Source organism: Protopterus annectens, chromosome 2.part1, assembly GCF_019279795.1.
Source record: "Protopterus annectens isolate FY-2018-M chromosome 2.part1, PAN1.0, whole genome shotgun sequence".
NCBI classification, from domain to species: Eukaryota; Metazoa; Chordata; order Ceratodontiformes; family Protopteridae; genus Protopterus; species Protopterus annectens.
Window position 1 is genome coordinate 1,957,898,946 of NC_056729.1, and position 23,839 is coordinate 1,957,922,784.

Sequence of the window (23,839 nt, forward strand, 5' to 3'; positions counted from 1 at the left end):
CCAATTCTCTGCACTGCCCTTTGGCTTATCTACTGCGCCCAAGGTCTTCAGAAAATGCCTGGCACCAGTAATTGCATTTTGCAGACAAAGAGGAATACAAATATATCCTTACTTGGATGACTGCCTTATTCAAGCAAAGAACAAGGACATTCTACTACAGCATCTGGCATTTGTAAAAAGATTACTACCATGCCTAGGGTACACAGTAAACGAAAAGACATCAAAACTAGTACCCTCTCAACAGGTAATATTCCTGGGTGCAAGCTTAAATACAACTGCCCAGATGGCTTATCTCACACCAAACAAACAAAGACAACTGACTACTTATTTCAAAATGTTTGCAACAAAGACCTAGTTATCTGCAAGAAAAATTCTGCAGGCATTGGGCTTCATGGCATCCTGCATTCTGCTAATTCCATATGCAAAACTGCATATGAGGAAACTACAATGGTATCTAAAAAGTGTTTGGACTCAACATTGCCACAGCCTGGAAACAAAAATTACCCTCATTCCCTGCCTGCAACAGAAGTTTTGATGGTGGGCAAAAGCCTGTCACCACAACAAGAGACAGCCTTTCACTTTACCCACAGCCAGGCAGACATTAACAACAAATGCATCAGATTATGCCTGGGGGGGCCCATATGGCAGGAAGATGTATTCAGGGCACATGGTCCGCAAGCCAAATGCATCTACATATCAATCAAAAAGAGATGCTAGTTGTTCAGAATGCCCTGACAGCCTTCAAGGATCTACTTCATCCAGGACAACTATTGATAAAGACCGACAATACTACAGTCATGTGGTACATAAACAAGCAGGGAGGCACACATTCCTACCTCCTCTGCAGACTAGCCATGACTTTGTGGGACACAGCATTGACTTACCAAGTATATCTGCAAGCACAATTCCTGCCAGGAAGAATAAATACTCTGGCAGATGAACTAAGCAGAAACCTAATGGATCCCCATGAGTGGAAATTGGATCCACAAGTCTTCAACATGATAACAAGGAACTGGGGATGCCCGGATATAGACCTATTTGCCTCTCCTCACAACTGCCAACTACAGAAATTCTGCACAAGGACTTATCCTAAGCAAGCATGGAAAGTGGATGCTCTGTCTTTCATCTGGAAAAGCTTAGTATATGCCTTTCCTTCACTACCTTTCCTCCCCAAGGTACTCCTAAAGGTCAGACAAGAGAAGCCAAAAATGATACTGATTGCCCCAGACTGGCCGTGGCAGCACTGGTACCCAATCCTAAAGAACTTGTCTCAATGCCCAGCCTGGATATTACCTCAAATTCCTCACTTATTGACCCAACAAAACAGTCAGATCCTGCGCAGCCAACTCAGGACCTTAAATCTGGCAGCATGGCGGATAATGTAACCATTCAAAACACACCTCTCTCTAAAGCGGTGATGGGTGTTATTTTGGAGGCCAGGAGGCCCAGCACCAGAAAATCTTATGCAAAAAAATGGAAGAGATTCTGTGCTTGGAACCAGGCACAAGGAATTGGCACAATTGTACCAAATATTCCTCAGATTTTGCAATACTTAACTGAGATGCTGGACAAAGGCCTATCCTTTTCATGAATTAAGATTCATGCCTCTGCCATTTATAGGTTCATAAGTTCATAGGTTCATACTAGGCTATTTGCCCCAGGGCATTTATAAGCCTAGCCAGAGTGTGTTTGGCTTTCTCCACCCATTTTAAATTAATTTTGCTATGCCCTTTTTCGAGGTTAGTATACTGTGCCTCTGTCTAACAGTGACACAGAAGTGATACCCAGGGTAAACCTACAATCCCCCATCCACTCATCAAGATTCCTCTTGAAGAGAGTCAATGAGGGACTCTGCCTAACCTGGACTGGGATTTTATTCCAGAGTGAAGGGAGCCTCTGGGTTATGAGTCTGTCCCTCCAGCATGTCCTATTTATTTCAGTGCTGAGGTTCAAGTCTCTCGAGCACGGCTCGATGGGATTTGATTTTCTGAGGTGCAGCATGTCCATTAATTCCGGGTTGGACATGGCTTTATACGCCAGGCACAGATCGCCTCTGAGCAGGCGTTATGCTACTGAGTAGAGCTGGAGTTTCTTTAATCGGGCAGCATATGGCATCTGTTTGAGCCCTTTGATCCTCTTGGTGAGGTACTTTTGGGGTCTTTCCAGTTGCTGCAGGTGTCTGGTAAGGTACATCCCAAAGGGCATTGTACTCAATTATGGGCCTGATGAGGGATGAGTAAAGAGGCACGATGACCTCCCTGATCTAGATGTGAATCCCTTCATGATTAGGTGGGCTATATAAAATGTTTTCTAACCACTTTGGCCACGTGGTTGTCAAATGAGAGATTGCTATCAACTTGGGTCCCCAGGTCCCTAATTACTTCTTCTGTACTTAATGGATTACCACCTATGTGGTAATTTGTGGGCACTGTTTTTGCCAAAGGGATGACTATACACTTTTTGGCGTTTAGCTTGAGGCCATGGCTCTGGCACCAGTTGTCTGTTCTATGAGGCCCTTTTGGAGGATGCTTGTGTTGGCTGGAGAGTCGATTATAGCGCCCAGTTTTCAGTCATCTGTGAACTTGGTCAGCCACAGTCCTTCCGTGTTGGCCTGTACCTCGAAATATATACCGAACAGGAGAGGTCCCAGGACTGAGCCTTGTGGGACGCCACTTGTAACTGGTTTGGAGTCTGACATGGCTCCAGCAATTCTAACCATGTGGGTTCTGTCCTTGAGCCAGTTTGCAACCCATCTAGTGACATGGGGTTTATATTTAAGCTGGTGAGCTTATCTATAATGCCAGAGTGGGTATTGTATCGAAGGCTTTTGCGAGGTCCAGGTAGGCTGTGTGGACCACCTTCCCCTCGTCAATGGCCTTGGTGACTGTTTCAAAGAAATCGACCAGGTTTAAGAGGCAGAATCTGCCCTTAACAAAGCCGAACTGGGTAGGATCCAGTGTCTGTAGGTCCCCAATATCTTTTTTTATGAGGTCCATGATGATCCTTTCCATAGCTTTGCAGACCAAGCTAGTCAGGCTTATGGGGCGATAGTTTCCAGGATCTGTTGAGGCACCACCTTTGTGGAGAGGGACCACTGTTGCTGTACGCCACTCTTTGGGTACATATCCTGTGGTAAGGCTGAGATTGAACAGTAGTTTTATGTTTGGGTTTAGCTCTTCTTGGAGTTCATGTAGGACGCAGCCTGGGACACTGTCTGGTCCCATTAATGCTGTGTTTTTTGCTTTGGAGAGGGCGGCTCTTACCTGAGCATCTGAGATGTCAAGGGGGGCAGCACTCTGCTGGGATAGATATTTTCCCTTTTGGTGGGGAGGGAGGTGTTTGCGCTGAACCTGTCAGCTAGGATGTTGGCAATGTCTGTGGGTTCGGTGTATTTCAGCTCATTACAATACAAAACCACCTATTTTTTCTCATCCATTACTAAGGCAGTACCTTAGAGGGGCCAAAAACATAAGGCCTCCAAGGAGAGCACCAATACCTGCATGGGACCTCAATTATGTCTTGGAAAAACTCACACTGCCTCCTTTTCAGCCAGCCTCTACAGCTGATATAAAATTCTTATCCTGGAAAACAGCTCTGCTCCTAGCAATAACCTCTGCAAGACGAGTCTCAGAGTTACAGGCACTCATGGCTGTGGAACCTTTTATCATTTTCCATCCTGACAGGGTTTCTCTGAGGACAAACCCAACATTTATGCCTAAGGTAGTGTCCAGTGTGGCCTTGAACCAAACAATTAATTTGCCTACCTTTTATCCAAACCCACAGAATAAGGGTGAGAGACTTCTGCATTCTTTAGACATTCACAGGCAGCTACGCTTCTACTTGGACAGAACCAAAGCTTTCAGAAAGACTGAACAACTTCTAGTGACATATGCTGCAGGATCACAAGAAATGGCTATCTCAAAGCAGACTATTTCAAAGTGGATAGGCCACTGCATTCATTTCTGCTATTCACAGCATGGCAAATCAGTGCCTAAGGGCATTAGGCCGCATTCAACCAGAGCAGCAGCCACTTCAGCAGCCTTCCTCAGAGGAGTACCAACCAAAGACATCTTAGAGGCTGCAACTTGGAGTTCAGTGCACACTTTTACAAAGCACTATCACTTACCTCTCTACTCTAAATCCAGGGCAGGCTTTGCCACTGCAGTTCTGCAGGGCCTCATAGACTCTCCTAATCCTATTTAGCCACAGCTTCCCAACCTTAGCTTTGGGATTCAACCCAATTGTAATGACTGCAACAGTGAAACACGATGAACATAGTACAGTTGTGTACCTACCATAAATGTAGATGTTCGAGTGTATTCACTGTTGCAGTCCAGGTTACCCACCCACCATCCCCCTTTCCTTAGCTGGGACTTATCTGTACTTCTCTATTCTATACAACCTATGTGGTGTATTTGCTTGTAGATGAAGGAAGTGTTTACTTTACTGCATGCATGTTTATTGGCATAAATTAACCTACCCTTTTGGGGGCACCTGACATCTGGGGCAAGAAAAACTGAAGAAAATGGCATTGGCTGCATCTTTTATATCCCTGGCGCACTGACGTCAGGGAGGAGTCGACAGCAACCGACACCGGACCAGGACTTTGGAATTCAGACCGACTGCGGGTAGCCTGCCAGCAAGATAACCCAATTGTAATGACTGCAACAGTGAATACACTCAGACATATACATTTATGGTAGGTACACAACTGTACTTTTTGCTGAGTATAATCTTTGCAGATGGAGTGTCTTGCATGTCTTTGTGGTTTGGGAAGATTGTATTTAACTGCCTCAGCATGAGTTGATCTATATGTGTGGTGCATACCATGTGTTATGGGTGTAGCATGTGTATTTCTGACAATCTGAGTTTAATTCTGTGTTCTTATACGCAAGAGCTTTGCCTCCAATGGCACTGTGTATATACTTCTCTCGCATACTGTATCTGTTTCTTTAAGGATTGAATGGTTGCCCTTGAACACAGAAGTTGGGAAAGTGCATATCCATGATGTCAGCTCCTTTATTAGGTGAGATACAAGGGTGTGATGCACACAAGGGATTAAAAGAGGGCAAATAAGGGTGCTTTTAAGACCGTGGAATACACTAGGTAATATAATACTAAATTTAAGGGGTGGTGCTTCTCAACTCTCAAAGTAGTTTCTCTACAATCACCAAGTTACTGGGTATAGTTTTAGAATTAGTTCTGCAGGAAAACTTTACCTCCTAGGTGTCTGCTACTATACAGGGCACTGCTAACCACCAGTGCCAGATGAGCCGCTCCACACAAACATGCCATATGTATATGGGAACTAAAAACACAGATTAAAAGACTAATAAGCCCCGTGGCCAACAAATGACTACATTAAGAGCCCTCCCTATGTGTTTCCCAACTCAGATAAACCAGGTTACAACCTACTGCCACTAAGTGAATTTTTTTAATAATAAACTCAGTCCTTTAACTGTAAAAACACACAAAAAGTGTAGGTTCATAAGTAAGTGTTAGGTTAGCTGCTTTTGTAAGCTATTGTACAACTAGCAAATTTCCCTTAGGGAGAATCAAGTCTTGTACCCCTTGTCTGTAAGGTAATCACCTTAACCATTATGCTAGCCTCCAACTTCAACAGAAGAAGCTGGATTAAACATATGACTGTTAGCTATGTTCACCCTACCTGGCTAGCTAGTCAACAGCACATGCTGGAGAGACAGATATGTCTCCCAGAGATTGCTACTTCTATGGAATAGACTCCCAATTCACATTAAGCAGAGCCCATCTCTGACCATGTTCAAATGCAACCTGGATAATTGGATGGGGGACCACAAATTCACCCCGGGAGTGGCACCCATGTCCATTAGGGTATAACATGGCTAGGTTTATAAGGGCTCTAGGGCCGTTAGCCTAGTAACCTCCTATGAACCTATTGCTACTAAGTGCAGTGCTATCCAGTAAATTAAACAGCTAGATAGTTACTGCTAATAAGGCAGTGTAAGGCAATACAAACCAACACAAAAGTGAAGTAAAGCATTGCAAGTCTAAAATAATGCCAAACTATTTAAAATGCGTTAGAAACAGTTTATATTAATGGAGGATTCTCAAGCGCAATATTGGTTGGATGGGTAGGCACTCAGTATTTGGATCTAGGGAAAAACAATGGGGCCAAAGAAATATTTAAACAGCTTGTACAACTGAAAAATAGCAGTGAAAGAGGGGGAGGGGGATTTGGTAGTCCGATTACCATAAGGGCCAGAAATACAGACACTGGCTGTTTAAAACTACCACAAAAGGGGGGGTAGGGAAATACTGCATCAATGGGGCCTAACAATAAACATGAAGCACGATTTAGCCATACCCCTAGCAACACTGTTCAATCTCTGTCAGCATACAGGTTTTGTACTAAGTTAATGGGGAACAGTTGTAGTCATTCCCCTGCATAAAGGAGGACCTCCCATAGATCTATGTAATTATAGCCCCATAAGTCTGACCAGTTTCATATGCAAAGCCATGGAAAGACGTATCATGGAATTAATCAAACAGGACATAGGGAACCTCCAAACAGAAGATCTATCTCACTTTGTATTCATCAAGGGCAGGTTATGCTTACTCATACTGCTGGATTTGTTTTGAAAAGGTCACCAAATCAATGGATGAAGGCAAAACAGTACACATAGCATACCTTGACCTGACCAAAGCTTATGACACAATTCCCCACTCAGACGTTGTAGAAAAGCTAAATAAACTGGAAATAAACCCCTATGTCACCCACTGGGCATAGATAATCAAAATAAGGGAAGTTACTTCCCCAAAGAGACCAGTCACTAGTGGAGTCCCCAAAGGTTCTGTGCTAGGGCCTTTCCTGTTTATTGTCTACTTTTTCTGACATAAAAGCTCATGCCAAAGAGCTCTCTCTGGCTGACTACGTCTGAGATGACTGCAAGCTAGGCGCAGTTATTGAATCCCCAAATGACTTAGTCATTCTGCAAGATGGTTTATTTCAAATAAACAACCGGTGCCAAAACCATGGACTGAAACTAAATGCCAAACAATGTATTATTGTATCCTTTGGGAACTAATCTACCTCAGGGAACTTCCACATTAAAAATACACCCCTAAGAGTTCACTAAGTTGTTCAGGGTTTGGGAACTTGTGCACAATTACCTAACATTTGACCAACATGTGTTGTAAGAAACTTCTTTTATATTGTACAGCTTATAAACAAAGGGATTGGGTGTAGATCTATGGATGTCATTGTCCCCCTTTATTAGACCATTCATTGAATATAATGCCTCTTTTGGCATGTATCTGTCCAGATACATGCAACAACTGGAACACCCACAGTGATATCGTACTAAAAGGATACAAGGCCTGAACTTGCCCTACATGGACTGACTCAAAGCCCTGTCACTATACTCGGTATCCTACAGGCTGCTAAGAGGTGACCTGTGTCTGGCATACAAGGCATTCCCTGAAGTTTTACTGATAGTTTTACTGCACATCAGCAAGTCAAATGCATCAAAAACACTTAGTCTCAGGATCTAAACCTCCTCTGCAGCCTTAACACAATGGTTTGAAGGGACAGGTATATCTCACACAGAATACCACTGCCCTGGAACAGACTCGATATTCACATAAAACAGACTTCATCCCTGTCCATATTCAAGTGCAACTTAGATCTGTGGATGGGAGTTAGAAAATTTACCCCAAGACTTCCCCCATACTACTTACGGACAGAGGCAGCTCCTAAATGCTTTATCCCATGCATGGTTCCCTTCAAAGTATCGATGGTACGATTCCAGTATTCTCATTATGGGTAATATATAATTATTGGCCATGGGAAGGGTAAGGCTTATCTATAACCAAATGGGATAGGTTATTTTGAGCACAGAAGGGAAACTGGCTAGGCTTAAAATGGCCTGCAAGGGCAGCTAGCATAGTATTTGCGTATGATCCTGTGAACCTATAAGAGATTCACTTAAATGGTGTAGAGATAAGAGTCTTTTGTGTAAAGATGTAACCAAGAAGTGCTCCCAATGCAGAAAAGCTACAGTGCCCACATTAGCTCACAACTACCCATCAAAGCACATCACTCAGCAAAAACAAGGCTTTTGCACTTGGCAAGCACCCTGCACCCCAGGTTCATTCCATCTCTTACTTAGAAATGCTAACACCATGATGGTGCAGTTATGGAAAAAGTACAAATAACAACAGTAGTCACATAAACCTAAGGTCTGACAGTCTAAATATTAATATATAGGCTATGTAGTCAAAGAGAAGCAAAATCAGGGAAGCAAGGCTAGGGAAGTAACCCCTGACCATATAGACACTGAACACATGTTAGAGATAAGTAGCATATAGTGCAACATTTATCTTAATCTTTGTATTTTTCTAGATATCTGATTGTGACAGTCAGTTTTCTGGTAAAGAAATAAAAAGATTAGCAATTGTTTAGACTGTTCAAAAAAATCAGACAAAAATTTGAGGTTCTCCCATTTGATTCTCAGCTAGTGCGGGGAGTGCCTTCTGTGTGGTTCATAGGTTCATAGGTTGGTACTAGGCTATCAGCCCTAGGGCCTATAAAAGCCTAGCCATAACAATTCCCTGGCTATTTCTTCTCACACTATTTACTTCCCTGGACGCCTGTCTAGCAGGGCGATTGACGTGATCCCCGGGGTGAATTTCCTTTCTCCCATCCAATCGTCAAGGTTCCTTTTGAAGAGGGCCAAAGAGGCACTCTGCTTGACATGTATGGGCAATCTATGGAGTGTGGAGTCTGCATGTCCTCCCCGTGGGTCGAATGGCGTTCCGAAAGACATGCGTGAATGGGCGTGCCTTCTTTGAAGGTTGGGCGTTGAGCTGGCAACTCGGCACTGTGAAAATCTATTGCCAATCATTAGCAGACCGGAGTTCCGCTGTGGCGACCCGTAACCGGGAAAAGCTGAAAGACAACAACAACATTGTGAGCATCATTTAGGTCCACAACATAACATGGACAGTTGTCCATACTGTACCAGATAAACCTTAATGAAAATCCATCACAAGGCTAAATCTCTTGGGAATATCTAGGTTAAAACAAGACAGGTGCCTAATCCCATTATACAGTGGTGTTGGCTAAGGTCTTTGTGAACCTTCTGTCATAATGTAAGCACTGAAGAGAAGCACTCCAATGATAAAATATGGGAAACCAACAACAATCCTTCTGAGTCTGTAAGTTTCCTTAGGTCTGGCAACACTGAGACTGGTGAGGTGTGTCCACTGCTCCTAGCCTTAAAGTTGGTTTTAGCCAAGGCCTTAGGCATGACTTCTTTGGAGGCCATGGTACCATTGGCTTTAGGTATGGCCTACAGTCACTAAGCAGATTCCTGTATGCAACTGAGGCCTAAAGCACTGAAGCAGAAAGTGGCATATGATAACTTGTCTCAGCCTAAGCCAAGTGGTTCCTTGACCCAAGTCACCCAACCCACAACCCAGGCTTCATCTAAAATCTTTTTCAGTTGGCTCAGGATTTCATGAGCTTATTATTACATCTAAACAGCCAGCACTGGAAATTCCTGAGGTGTTAGGGGTTCAAGAAAAGAAAGACAGAACCTGCCGGGGTCATTGATTCTTATACCCCAGATTCTAAAGCAAATTAGTTTGCAAATATGGGTGAACCTGTGAATCTGACATGAAGGAAACCTTATATTTTACATCTGCACCAGAGAGTCTCCCTTTTGGGGATACCCTTCACAGGATGAAAGAGATGTAGAAGAGAACTCACAGACCCAACTGAGGCACAAGACTTTCAAGTTCTGCATGAGTCTAAGCCTGTTGCTTTTCCTCCAGTTCTAGAAATCCTGGAAAATGTACTTAAAATGCATCACTGGAGCCAGACTCCCTCCCTCCCTCCTACTCCTAGGTATCATAACTGTGCTTCTAGGGTCATAAGTTCTTGTACAAGATCTCTCTGCTGGCTGATCCATTTCTGGTGTCCCTAAATTCCAGCAAGGGAGATGGCTCCATACAACAACTCCATTCCCAGTAACAGAGAGAGAATTCTTTATTTTTTTTGTGTGGGGAAATGGGCATACACATCAACTACCTTGGTCTTCAGGGTCTTGAACTGACAAACACATATACTTAAATTATAGGAGTCTGTCATTGCTAAACCGAAGTCTAAGGCGGAAGGGATTCAGGACAAGGATTTAAGGCAGGAGATGATTGTTTATGTGCCCTGTGTACCCAGGTGACTAATCATTCCAAAAATGTGGCTGTGATGCTCTAGCTGCATCATGCTGGACAGCAGCTGTCAGGTCAGTGAGGTGTACAAATGCTTGACTTAGGAGATGGATCCTTGCAAACCATGTGACATTGAAGTCCCTAAATGCTCCTCTGGTTAGGAACCTCCTCAGCTGAGAAGCTGAAACTGGTTTTATGAGTATGAAGGAAAAAAAAACTCTTAAAAAGTAACCAGCTTAAACTGTTAACTATGTCACTTATCAAACAAAAAAAAAACAAAAAAAAAAAAAAAGCAACACACACACTGACTTAAAAAAAAAAAAAAATAAGTGACAAACACAAAAAAACAAAAAACTTTTTTATTTTTTTTTTAATTAATTTTTAGCATTTTTAATTTTGTGTTAACACAGCAGATAACTTTTTTTTTTTTTTTTTTTTCCTAGGGAAAAAAAAATGCAGCTCTCTGCTCTTCTAAGCTGCTTTCCTCTTCAAAACAAAAACAAAATTAAGTGAAGAATTAAGAAAAAAAAAAGCAAAACAAATGCAAAAAAAAAGGCCCTCTCAGTTTTGGAGCCAATGATGGGACAGCTGAAATGGAGCAGCTATGACCCTCCTTCTCCGTGAAATCCCACCCCAGTCTACCTACTCATGTCCCCACCCCTCTTCAAAAATATGGGGCCACCCGGGTCTATTTGTGGAGGAGTAGGAAGAAATAACCTGGGCTCAGTGGGTTTTCAGCATGCTGTGACAAGGTTGCACACTACAGTTCGAGATCAAACCCAGCTTTTCAGAGGTTCCTAGTATCCCCAAATACCTGATATACAAATAAGCCATAGAAAGAGTACCAAAAGGGGAGGAAAAACAGGGTTTTGCTCAAGACTGTTTAGTACCAAGAAAAGGAAGGGACAGATGTTCTTCGTGTTTCACTGTTGCTGTCATCACACTTCGGTTATCTGCCTGCAGGTAGCCATCAGTCGGCCCGAATACCAGAGACTTAGTGTTTCTGCATCAGATGCTGTCACTCCAGGACTGATGTCAGGTCATCAGGGGTATAGAAACAGACAGCTGACATTATTACATCAGTCTTTCTTGCCGAGGAGCCCGAAGCAGAAGCAGTTTGCATGAGTGCCAGTCAGCCGCTACCTGCATTTTTGTTTACGAATTGAATCATTCTGAAGTCTTCTAAAGCTAAGTAGCCTGTTGGGGATCCTTTTTTCTTGCTCTAACCGATGTCAGAAAAAGTTAACAATTGTCTTGCCTGTGGAAAGCAAATACCACACCGAGATTTTCATTCTTACTGCACCACCTGTTTAGGCCCAGATCACGACGTATCTAGCTGTCGGTTTTCTGCCTTGTTCAATGCCCGAACTATTCATTGTCGGGCCCTTTTTGTCACTAAATACTTTCATTCTCGATCTCCGTATTCCAAAATGGCTTCGGTAAGCCATCTGACTACCGATATTCCGAAAAAACGTAAGGATAAAGACAGAGACAGACCTCACAGGTCCAAAGCTGCCGACAACACTTCCGTTAAGCTAGTTGCCAGTTCGCCGGTACTCAATGAGGCACTTTGGCAGCCCCTGGTGCCCATTTCGGTGGATTCATAGGCCTCTACCGAGACCCGTTCAGAGTCCAGTATGCCCCGAGACTCTTCTTGGACTATGGAAACTGCAGATGTCTCTACCTTGGATGGGTCCAGATCCACTGAGCAGGCATGGGCTTCTGAGGAAGTTCTTCACACTACTGATGTTTGACACAAACCAATGACTTCAGTTCTGTCTAAAACTACCAAGTTTCTAAGGCCAAAAGTACACACTACGCCTAGAAAACCAACGACCAAAGTGCATGCACCTGTTCCATTGCCACAACATCAAATGCTTAGAATGGCAGAAGACCTTATTATGCTGATTAGGGGAAGTCAGCCTTCCCCTGCTAAGAGAAAAAAAGAGATCAGTCCCCAGCAGCTACAAGAGACCAAGAGTCTGACGACTCTGAGGGTTCTGATTATGAAGACATGCCCTTATCTGCTTATGAGGATTCAGATGCAGAGGAATCCATCCCCTCTGCCTCTCCTCCAGAGTATTTTTCTTTTGGTGAAACCTTACATACTTTAAGAGACCATTTCCATTGGGAATGCCAAGACTATCCTCAGTCCAAAAAGAGACTCAGAGAATTTCTAGACTTGCCAAAACATAGGCCTTTAGCAATACCACCCAGTCCTGGAAGTTGTTGATAATGTCTTTATGGAATCCAGTATTACTCCTGATACTTTACCCACTGCTCCTAGGAAACTAGACAGGTACTACAGAGTACCTGACTCTCACAAATTCCTTTCCAAAAATCCTACTGCTGAACAAGAGGTCATTTCCCAGCGGCCTAAAGGTATCAAAGCAACTACAGCTTAGAATCCCACCCCTTCGGACAGGGATTCCAGAGCTTTGGACAGATGGGGTAAGGAAGTATATACCTCTGCAACTCTCGCCTTTAGGGCTTTGAATTGTCAGTTTCACATGCTGATGTACCAACAACATCATATTATGAAACTTATTAAGCAAAAAATAGCTACCTTTACAGACTGTGCAGAAAATAAAGAATTGCAAGAGCTTATGCATTCTGCAAGCCAAGTCAGCAAGCATACATTGCATTGTGGCTTTGATGCCCTAGACGCATCTTGCAGGGCAGCAGTCACTGATTCTGTACTGAGAAGGCATGCTTGGCTTAAGAAGCAGACCTTGCCAGACCATGTCAAATCAAAATGATTAGATGCTCCTTTGAACAAGGACAATCTATTTGGCACCAAAGCAGAAGAGGTTCTTAAAAAGATGGAAGAAAAAGCTAAATGTATGCAGACAGTCAAAGAATTCTTGCAAGTACAGCCTCCTATAGGCATTGCCCCTCGAAACATTGGTCCTTTCCAGTCCCCTCAAGGCCATCTCAAACTAGAAAACACAAGAGATGTTGAGTAAAAAACTTTATTGCTGCTAAATTTATTTATTTTATTACTGTATTCAGTATTGAGAAAGGGTTCTTCCCGAAAGCTTTGCATTTTTGCGTTTTCATAAAGTTTTTTACTCAACATCTCTTGTGTTTTTTGGATTATCTTCAGCCTTCTACGTTTTTTTACATCTCAAACTAGACCCAGGGGAAACAGATCCCCCAGACTACAGTCTCAGGGTATGCAGAGATCTAAGCAATGGAGTGCTTCCACCTCTAAAGCAGGGAGTGCTAAGCCACCCCCTTACGGAAAGAATTCCCAATGACTTCTCAACTTCACTCACCACCTCTGCCCAACTGCTTGTGCTCCTAGGCCCTAGGAGGAAAACTTGCACTTCATGCAAAAAACTGGATTTCCATCACCAAAGACAGATGGGTCCTAAACATTGTATCCCAGGGGTACAAATTTTACTTCCACTCACTGCCAACTCCAAAAGTGTTCCCAGACCTTCCTCCAAACCAGTGGGCAGAGGCACAACACCAAGTTCAATTCCTACTCTCTATAAGGGCAATTCAACCAGTTTCTGTGGAACAGTTAAGTCAAGGATTCTATTCCAGACTTTTCCTGGTACCCAGAAAAGAGGGCACTTGGTGCCCAATCCTAGATCTTTCAATTCTCAACACTATCCTGGTAGTACAAAATTCAAAATGCTCACCCTGCAGCAGCTTCTACCTATGCTAGCCAAAGATGCCTGGTTAGTCACCCTAGACTTAAAAGAAGCCTATCTGCACATCCCTATAAGGGAGTCATGCAGGAAATATCTATGCTTCAGGGCAGGATCTATGCATTATCAGTTCTCTGCACTTCCCTTTGGCTTATCCACTGCTCCCAGAGTATTCACAAAATGCCTGGCTCCAGCCATTGCTTACTGCAGACAGAGAAATATTCAAATTTACCCATACTCATGACAGCCTGATTCAGGCAGACAGTCAGGAAATGCTTTTGCAGCACCTGACATTTGAAAAAACCTTCTAACCTCCCTGGGGTACACCATCAATGAAAAGAAATCACAACTAGTCACCAGTCAAAATATTGTATTCCTGGGAGCAAGCTTGGACACAGCAGCCCAGATGGCATTCCTCAATCCAGAAAAAACAAGCCTATCTGACAGACTATTTTACTCAAATGGCCACCAGAACCCAGCTATCCACAAGGAAAATCCTGCAGGCCCTAGGGTTCATGGCCTCATGCATCCTACTAATTCCATATGCCAGACTGCATATGAGGAAACTTTAATGGTACTTAAAAAGTCTTTGGTGACAACATTCTCAGGACCTAGAAACCGTCATTCCTATCATACCCTGACTAAGGACAGAGTTTCTTTGGTGGGCAGCAGCATGCAACCACAACAAGGGACTGCCTTTTACTCAACCCCACACTGCCCTGACCCTAACCACAGATGCATCAGATTGTGCCTGGGGGGCACACATTAATGGCAAGTGCAATCAGGGCCACTGGAGCCCAAGTCAAATTCATCTGCACATCAGCCAACAAGAGATGCTAGTTATGCAGCATGCTCTGACAGCTTTCAGATTCCTACTCTCACCAGGACACCTGCTAATAAAAACAGCCAATACCATAGTTATGTGATATATCAACAAGCAGGAGGGAACCCACTCTTACCTAATCTGCAGGCTAGCCATGGCCCTGTGGAACACGGCCTTGGACATGCAGGTCCATCTGCAAGCTCAATTCCTGCCAGTCAAACAAAACTCACTGGCAAACGACTTAAGCAGAAATCTCCTAGACCCACATGAGTGACAATTAGAGCCCAGCACCTTCAACCTTCTGATTCAGAAATGGAGGACCCCAGATGTGGACCTCTTTGCCTCCCCCTGCAATCACCAGCTCAGCAAATTCTGCACCAGGACACCTCACAGCAGGGTGTGGAAAGTGGATGCCCTATCCTTTCAGTGGGTAAATCTCTCAATCTATGCCTTTCCCTCTCTGCCCCTTCTCTCAAGAGTATTGCTCAAGATAAGACAGGCCAGACCAAGGACAATTCTGATTGCCCCAGACTGGCCACAACAGCATTGGTACCCACTCCTGCGCAGCCTGTCACAGGTGCCACCCTGGCACCTACACCAGAACCCAACCCTGCTCTCTCAGCAGGTGGGACAGATCTTGCATCTGCAACTGCAAACCCTAAATCTTGCAGCCTGGGTTATTCCTTGAATTCTCCCCCAGTAACCAGCCTAAGCAAGCAGGTGCTGGACGTCATTCTTGAAGCTAAAAGACCCAGTACAAGGAAATCCTATGCTGATAAGTGGAAAAGGTACTGATCCTGGATTCAGTCTAAAGGAGAGGACACAACTCTGCCTTCCCTGCCTCTAATCCTGGATTACTTGGCAGATCTACTCCACAGGGGCCTATCCTTCTCCTCCATTAAGATCCATGCCTCTGCCATTTCGGCTCATTATAACACTGAGCTACCTCTCTTCTCTCACCCTCTTATCAAACAGTTCCTGAGAGGGGCAAACAACCTAAGGCCACCAAGGAGAGCACTCACCCCTGCTTGGGACCTTAACTTTGTACTGGAAAAGCTCACGCTTCCCCCCTTTGAGCCTGCAGCATCAGCAGAGTTAAAATTCCTCTCTTGGAAAACAGTCTTGCTTCTGGCCATCACCTCAGCTAGAAGAGTGTCTGAGCTACAAGCATTTATGACTGTGGAACCCTTCATTATTTTCTGTGCTGACAGGGTTTCCCTCAGGACTAACCCTTCCTTTATGCCTAAAGTGGTGTCCAGTGTGGCTCTCAACCAATCTATCCATTTGCCAGCTTTCTTCCCTAATCCTCAAAATAAAGGGGAAAGGATTCTGCAATCCTTGGACTTGCACAGGCAGCTCAGATTCTACTTTGGGAGGACTAAGCCCTTCAGGAAATCTGACCAGTTACTAGTCAGCTTTGCACCAGGGGCAGAGGGCAAGGCCATTTCAAAACAAACAATTTCCAAATGGATAGAACACTGCATCCATTTCTACTACAAGCACCATGGGAAACCAACCCCTCAGGGGGGTCAGAACACATTCCATTAGGGCTACCTCTACAGCATTCCTCAGGGGAGTCCCTACCAGGAACATCCTGGAAGCTGCTACCTGGAGTTCTGTACACACCTTCACCAAGCATTACTACCTGCCAATCTTTTCCAAATCCAGGGCAGGTTTTGCAACAGCAGTCCTGCAAGGCATACTAGCCAGCCCCAACTCATCTTGACTGCCTCCACCCTTCTTCAGCTTTGGGAATCTACCCAAGTGTGATGACTGCAACAGTGAAACATGAAGAACATAGTACAGTTGTGTACACTTACCATAAATGTAGATGTTCGAGTGTATTCACTGTTGCAGTCCTGGCTTCCCTCCCTCCAGCCCCTTGTCTGTCTCTCTCTCTGTCTCCTCTCTGTGTCTATTACTCACCCCTTTTAGGGGTATTGGTATTTTTTTACTGGTGGTGTTTTCCCCACCATAACCTAGCTCCCTATTTGGGGGGCTCCTGACATTTGGGGTAAGAAAAACTGATGTAATGGCATCGGCTGCCTGTTTTTATACCGCTGACGACCTGACATCAGTCCTGGAGTGACAGCAACAGATGCAGAAATACTAAGTCTCTAGTATTCGGGCTGAATGAGGACTACCTGCAGGCAGATAACCCAAGTGTGATGACTGCAACAGTGAATACACTCGAACATTTACATTTATGGTAAGTGTACACAACTGTATTTTTTACTTGACAGTGGGATACCACCTCTGCAACACTTGTATAACTTTCTTTTCTTTTACATTGTGGCACTGCAGCTCAAAGGACAGTCTGTTCCTTATCCCCATCTGCTTGTGCCAGGTTTTATTATTTTACCGTTTGGGGGAAAAAAGTTAATTTAAGATGTTAGAAACATAAACTGACCTATGCTTAAGCAAAATGTGATGAAAGATGTTTATGCAGAAATTATGAGGGGAATAATATTATTGGAAATTATTGTAAATGGTATTAAATACAGAATATCGTATTTAGATGTCCACTTGTAAGATGTACTGCGGGATGCAGGTGGTATAACACTGTTTTTTTTTAGAATGTACATTCTTTTAATGCAATAGAACCAAGACAGCTGTGGAACAGTCATGGCAACATACAACTAGTTCTGTCTTTTATTTGCAACTTTTAAATGCCCTGATTTAGCAAGATAGGATTGTATAAATGATATGGGCATAAAATAGCCTAGGTAAAGTGCACTTGAAAGACTATGATAAATCTGTCACTTTTGTAAGAATTGGAACCCATAGCAAAGGTTATTACTATTCTCAATTTTTATTATTTAGTTTCTTTCACTTCAGTTCTAGACCTACTCATGTTTATTTATTTTTGATGGTTGAAAATTGGTTAACTGAAATACTGATGTCCATTTACAGATTTGGATTGCGGCATGCAGTAGATACAGTGACCACCTGTTTAGTAGTCGTGTAAATGTGGCATCACACTGGATTCATGAAAATTGTGTTACAATAATGCACTGTTATGCAACACAGATCATTGTAATGGTGGTTTGAAACCGTTTTTTCCCATCCTTCCATTTTCTCACTTCTTTAGAAACATTCAAGTTTTTTACCAGGCTCCCCATTTTCAGTGTCAGATTTTGTTTTCTAAGTTTCCTGTGAACCTGATGCCTCACGTTTTGCCTTTGTTCTGTCTATGGGATGTTTACGTTCTTTAGCAGGAGAACTGAGAAATAGTTGTTTGGCCTATTACTAATACAGAAGACCATCACCCGAGCAGCAATCTTTCTTAGCTAGCCAGATTTTTCTCTATGCCTGTCTGCATTATCCCACCTTCTACAAAGCGTAACTTTGTCTGCTGTATATGGCATAAAGCAGGCACCTCCTGTCTGGAGTTCAGCTTGTCTAAATGCCATGTTACTATGTTGGCTTCATTGATAAGGTCTTTACTTCCAAGGTACAGGTTTGATTCTGACCTCTGGTTGCTAGTTAGGCTTCTGATAGTCTGTAGATAGATACCTTAGTATTTACCTGTGAACCCATTAAGAAGTACTGTGTAAATATGTCATGAGGATGTGTTTCATGCTAATGCTGGTACATTGTGTGCATTAAACTTTTCCCACTGTAATTGGATTGCTCCTTGTTTATTCTACATATAGTTATGTTGTTTGGCATTTGTCATGTGTAGAAAAGGTCCAATGGATCATTCTATCTAGATGATTAGTGAATAAATAGCTGTGCAAGTAAATAACTAGAGCTGTCACACCTGGTCCCAGTGCATTTTGGCTAAATTCTGCTGTCATAGCATTTTATGAGAAATGAGCATCCAAGCCGTATCCTTAAGGCAGATTCTTACATAAAGTGTTTTTATGTTTTATTCCTGTGGGGTTGAAAAAAAAAAAACTAACCAAGCAATCATAGTAACCGGATTTTTTTTCATTTCTTCCAGACAATATTGTAGACCAATACGAAAGCTTATCCAAGTCAGTTAACAACAGAAATGAGAAGCTTCAGATAACATTGACTCGTTCTTTGAGTGTTCAGGATGGGCTGGATGAAATGCTTGACTGGCTTGGAGATGTTGAAAAGAAGGTAGAAGAACAAGGGTTGGTGCCATTGAACTCTTCTGCCATTCAGGATGTTATTAGTGCTAATGCTGTAAGTATATTTTACCTGGAAAACTTCATTTGGGGTCTGGCTGATGAAATATAATAACAGGTACTTAATATTTTAAAAAATAATGTTGAACACTTACTTTATCCTCTTGCCTCCTTTACCTGTCAGACAAACTAGTCATTGAGTGCAGTTCCTCTTATATAGGTTCATAGGTCTATACTAGGCTATTGACTCCCAGGGTCAGCCCAACCCAATTTTGTCCTCCAAGTTCCTTGGATGCCTATATGATGGGGTATGTTACTAAGGAGGTAGCTAAAAGTTATGCAGGAGTAGGGAGTATATTAGTTGGGGCTTAATTTGCTTACTGTCGAACACTGTCTGTCAGAGACATGGGGCCAGGCCAGGGGTGACTTTGCAATTTCCCATGCAATGATCAAGATTACATTTGAGTAGGGTCAGGGTTGAACTCTGCTTCACATAAATTGGGATCTTATTCCATAATGCTGGAATACTTTGAGACACCTATCGGTCACTGCAGCATGTTCTCTTTATGTCGCAAGGTATAGATCCTTGGATCTAGCATTTTTGGTGCTATTTATTTTGCGCAGGTGCAAGAGATCCATCAGAACTGGATCTGCGTATGCTTTATAAGACAGGCCTAGATTGCCTCTCAGTAATTTGTACGAGACTTAGTACAGAGATAGGACCATAAGGGGATCTTTCCAAGGGGTAATATAATGCATGTTTTCACATTGAGTTGCAATCCGTAGTTTGGTGCCAGTCATTTGTCTGTGTTAGATCCTCTTGCAGAATGTAGGTGTAGTGGGAGGGAATCTATGATAGCTCCCAATTTACAGTCTTCTGCAGACTTGGTGAGCCACAGGTCTTTGACATTAGTCTTAACTTCAAAGAAGTAGATGCCAAAGAGGAGTGCGCCCAACATAGAGCTCTGAGGTACTCCACTGGTGACCGGTCTCCTGATGGAGGTGGTCTCACCCATCCTGGCTTCTTTCTTTTTATATGCCAGCCAGCCAGCAGAGTAGTCCAGTATTATTATGTGATTTTTAGTGAGTTCTGAGAGAGTATCAAAAATGTGTGGTATTGTATTGAACACATTGGCCAGGTCAAGGTAGGCATTATGCATCTTTGTCTCCTCATCCATAACCTTGCTGAGTCTCTTGAAGAAGTTTACCAGGTTAAGTAGGCAAGTCCTTCCCTTAACAAAGCTAAACTGAGATGGGTCTAGCTTCTGTAGTTTGCTCATGTCCTTGTTTATCATTTCCGTGATAATTCATTCCAGGACTTTGCATATTAGAATTGTCAGACTGATGGGTCTGTAGCTGCTGGGGTCAGTTGATGGTCCACCCTTATGAAGAGGGATGACCATTGCTACCCTCCATTCACTTGGCACATAACCTGTTTTGAGGCTGTACTTGAAGAGTGCCTTGTGTTTTAGACTATTTAGGAAGCAAACGGGGATATTTTGGGCCCAATATAGTAGTGATTTGTCCTTAGCAAGTACCACCACTACCTGCTCTCTGTTGATAGTTAGGAGGATATGCTAGAAGAATTTAACAAGGGGTAGTGTGGAGGTAAGGGAAGTTACAGCTGCATTTATCAACCAGTAGACTCACTGTGTTACCCAGGTCAGTGAATGTTGTGCCATTTACTGCTGATTCTGCACACTGCTGAGTGTTATCTTTAAAGTTCGTGACATAGCAGAAGAAGGCTTTGTGATTGTCCTTAGCCTGGAAGGCTATCCTGACTTCATATTTGGTCTTGTTGGATTTTATTAGACCTCTTAGTTTCCTGTTTAGTTGAATCAGAAAGCTCTCGAGTCTGTGAGAGTTGCTGTTTCTGATTATGGCCATGACTTTTTTTCTTTTGTTATTATATACCCTGTAGATAGGATATGGCCATGACTTTTTTTCTTTTGTTATTATATACCCTGTAGATAGGATATGGCCATGACTTTTTTTCTTTTGTTATTATATACCCTGTAGATGGGAAGTGAAGTGGGAAGCCAAGAGCTGTGAGTCAGCAAAACTAGATATTGCACCAGTGAAAATGCTCAGGATTCTACCAGTGGGTTTTGTTTCTGGTGCTAGATCTGTCCTTACCTCTGGTAGGTGTGGCAGCCTCAATTCAGTCACTTAGTTTGTACAGGGATTCTGTAAATAATATTACATAGGCAGCTGTGTTCTCTGGGTTTGGGGGAGCCACACATTTTGACAAACTCTTATTTAATAGATGTGAAGGGAGACAGCTTTGTGGTCCAACCTCACCAATGAGGATGTGACACTTGGGGGGGGGGGGGTGCTGTGACATGTTGGTGAGTGCTAGGTTGGATCCTCTGATTGGAGTGCATCCTATCTGGTCTGGTGTGTTTGTGTTGATAAAGTCCAGGAAATGGTGTGCCTGTGAGTTAGAGGCAGTGTACATTTTCCAGTCTATAGAAAGGTAGTTAAAGCCTCCCATGAATTAGGTATTTGTTTGGAGGGTGCCATGCATTCCCATGCTGGTAGATATTGGATTCCCCTGGAGTAACAGCAGGAAGCCAATTATTAAAATCGGTCATTTTCTGTTTATACAGTAGTATCATCTTTGGTGAAGGTTGAATGCTGTTCAATGCAAGGCATCTACCTGTCTATGACACATCTTCAGAGAGATCCATAATGTCTATTTTCATATAGTCCATTGAAGTACATCTCAGTGCTTGATATGGTGGATCCTAGCTCCAGACAGGTAACTAACTGTTCTCCTCTCCTTGTCCAACCTGGTGAGGGAGGATGACTTTGTCCTCTTCTTTTATATCACTCCATTTTTCACTCCTTTTCTCCAGCTGTTTTCCTCTGTCATTTAGAGTGTTTACGAAATTTGCTTTGTCTACGTTGATTCTAAACTTCATGTCTCTGTGTCAGACATGATGCTCCCATGAGTTATTTGGTCCATCTGTTTATTCTCTCTGTTGCTGTTAATATTTGCAGATTCTGGGCTATCTTTATCTTCATCAATAAGCTTAACATAATCCATGTTATGTCTATTCCTGTTCCACACAAGTGATTGTACTGGTTTTGCTTTTTTTCCCTCTTTTTCTGTTTATTTTATGCAGTGTGGTCTCAACCTCCTAGGGTAGGGCTGGAAATGTGCCTTAACTAAAGCATCTTGCAAAAGAGACAGACAAGAATTTATAAGTAGATGGAATTGAGTATAGTAATTTAAGGAAATGGTAGAATGTTTTGAATCAACCATTTATACTGTGAAATGTGCAGCAGAATATAATGCTAGCATATTTACAGAGGACACATGTAGAAGGCAGAGGTGACAGTAAGGAGGAGACTAAAACTTAATGTCAACAAGCCTCTCAGTATCTTTTTTTTTTCAATTTATTGATTTGTTACCTGGGAAACCGTACTTGTCCTGAGACCCCACTCAGCCAGGTTCCATACATTTGGTTGAGTGTTCAGTTGTTCCAAGGATTTTCCAGAGTAAGAAGTTGTTGAATACATGTTTTGTCAAGTGCAGGAATAGTTGAAACATGCATTATCATGTGCTAGACCAGCGGGAATGTGTAGTAATGCTGAAACTTTCATGTATAATGAAAGTTTTGGCACTGGGGCTGAGTGTGCATGCATGTGCGAGCGTGCATGTACACTCAGCCCCAGTGCGCATGCACGCGCGAGCGCATGTGTGTGTGTGTGTGTGTGTGTGTGTGTGTGTGTGTGTGTGTGTGTGTGTGTGTGTGTGTGTCTGTGTGTTTGTGTCAGACCTCACAGAACTGTTGGTGGATTAATATTAGAGTAATGGCTAGGGAAGGGTATATATTTTGTGCTGTGCCTGTGTATTAAAATAATGTGTGTGTGTGTGTGTGTGTGTGTGTGTGTGTGTGTGTGTGTGTGTGTGTGTGTGTGTGTGTGTGTGTGTGTGTGTGTGTGTGTGTGTGTGTGTCTGTATGATGTTCTTCATGTTTCACTGTTGCAGTCATTACATTTGGGTTATCTCTTTGCAGGTAGTCCTCAGTCGGCCTGATTATCAAAGTCTTGGGTCCTGCATCAGTTGCTGTGTCATCTTCCATGACGTCAGGTAGTCGGGGGTATAAAGCATGCAGCCGATGTCATTACATCAGTCTTTCTTGCCGTGCGGTGCCCAAAGCAGAAGCAGTTCGCAAGTGCCGGGCAGCCGACTCCTGAAATTTTTGTTTTCAAGTTTCAGAACCGAAGTCTTCAAAAAAAGCTAAGTACCCCATTGGGGATCCTTTTTCTTGCTCCAATCTAATGTCAGTAAAAGTTGACAATTGTATTTCTTGTGGAAAACAAATACCTAATAAAGATTTTCATTCGTACTGCATTCCTTGCTTAGGCCCAAACCACGACGTCCCTTGCTGACGGTTTTGTGCCTTATTCAATCCTAGAACTGTTCGTCGTCGGTTCATTTTTGCAACAAACTACTTCTGTACTCGGTTCAATTATCTAGAAATGGCTTTGGTAAGCCATCCAGCTACCGACATTCCAAAAAAACGTAAATATAAAGACAGAGACAGACCGCATAAGTCCAAAGCTGCCGGCGATGCTTCCGTTAAGCTAGTCGCCAGTTCACCGGTACTCAGTGAGGCGCTTTCGCAGCTTCTGAGGGTGTATTCAGGCCTACTGTCTTGCATATCAAACCAACGCTATCTTCTTCTTCAAGGCCTAAAACTCGATCCACGCCTAGAAAACTGATGCCCAGACCACATGGTCAGGCCCATATGCCTAAAAAACAAATGATAAGAAGGGCTGAAGACCTTATTACTCTAATCAGGGGAAGCCAGCCTTCTCCCTCTAAGAGACCTAGAACTGATTTTCCTTCTGATTCTTCTGATCATGATTCTGAAATTTCTGTTTGTTCTGATGACCAGGATTTGCCCTTATCTACCTATGAGGATTCTGATGCAGAGGACTCCATTCCCTCTGCTTCCCCTCCGGAAGATTTCTCTTTTGGTGAAACTTTGCACACACTTAGGGAGCATTTCCACTGGGAAAGCTTGGATTACTCTGAC

General features: G+C 43.1%; 1 protein-coding gene across 3 annotated transcripts in view; it reads left to right on the top strand.

Moving 5' to 3' along the window:
• Window positions 1-23,839, top strand: part of DST (dystonin) — a 4,096,730-nt gene that overhangs the window by 2,762,713 nt on the left and 1,310,178 nt on the right. For all 3 annotated transcript variants that reach the window (XM_044063350.1, XM_044063347.1, XM_044063348.1), the window contains one exon: window positions 18,638-18,846. In XM_044063350.1, coding sequence (XP_043919285.1) covers window positions 18,638-18,846 — 209 coding nt within the window. The remainder of the gene's footprint in view (window positions 1-18,637; window positions 18,847-23,839) is intronic.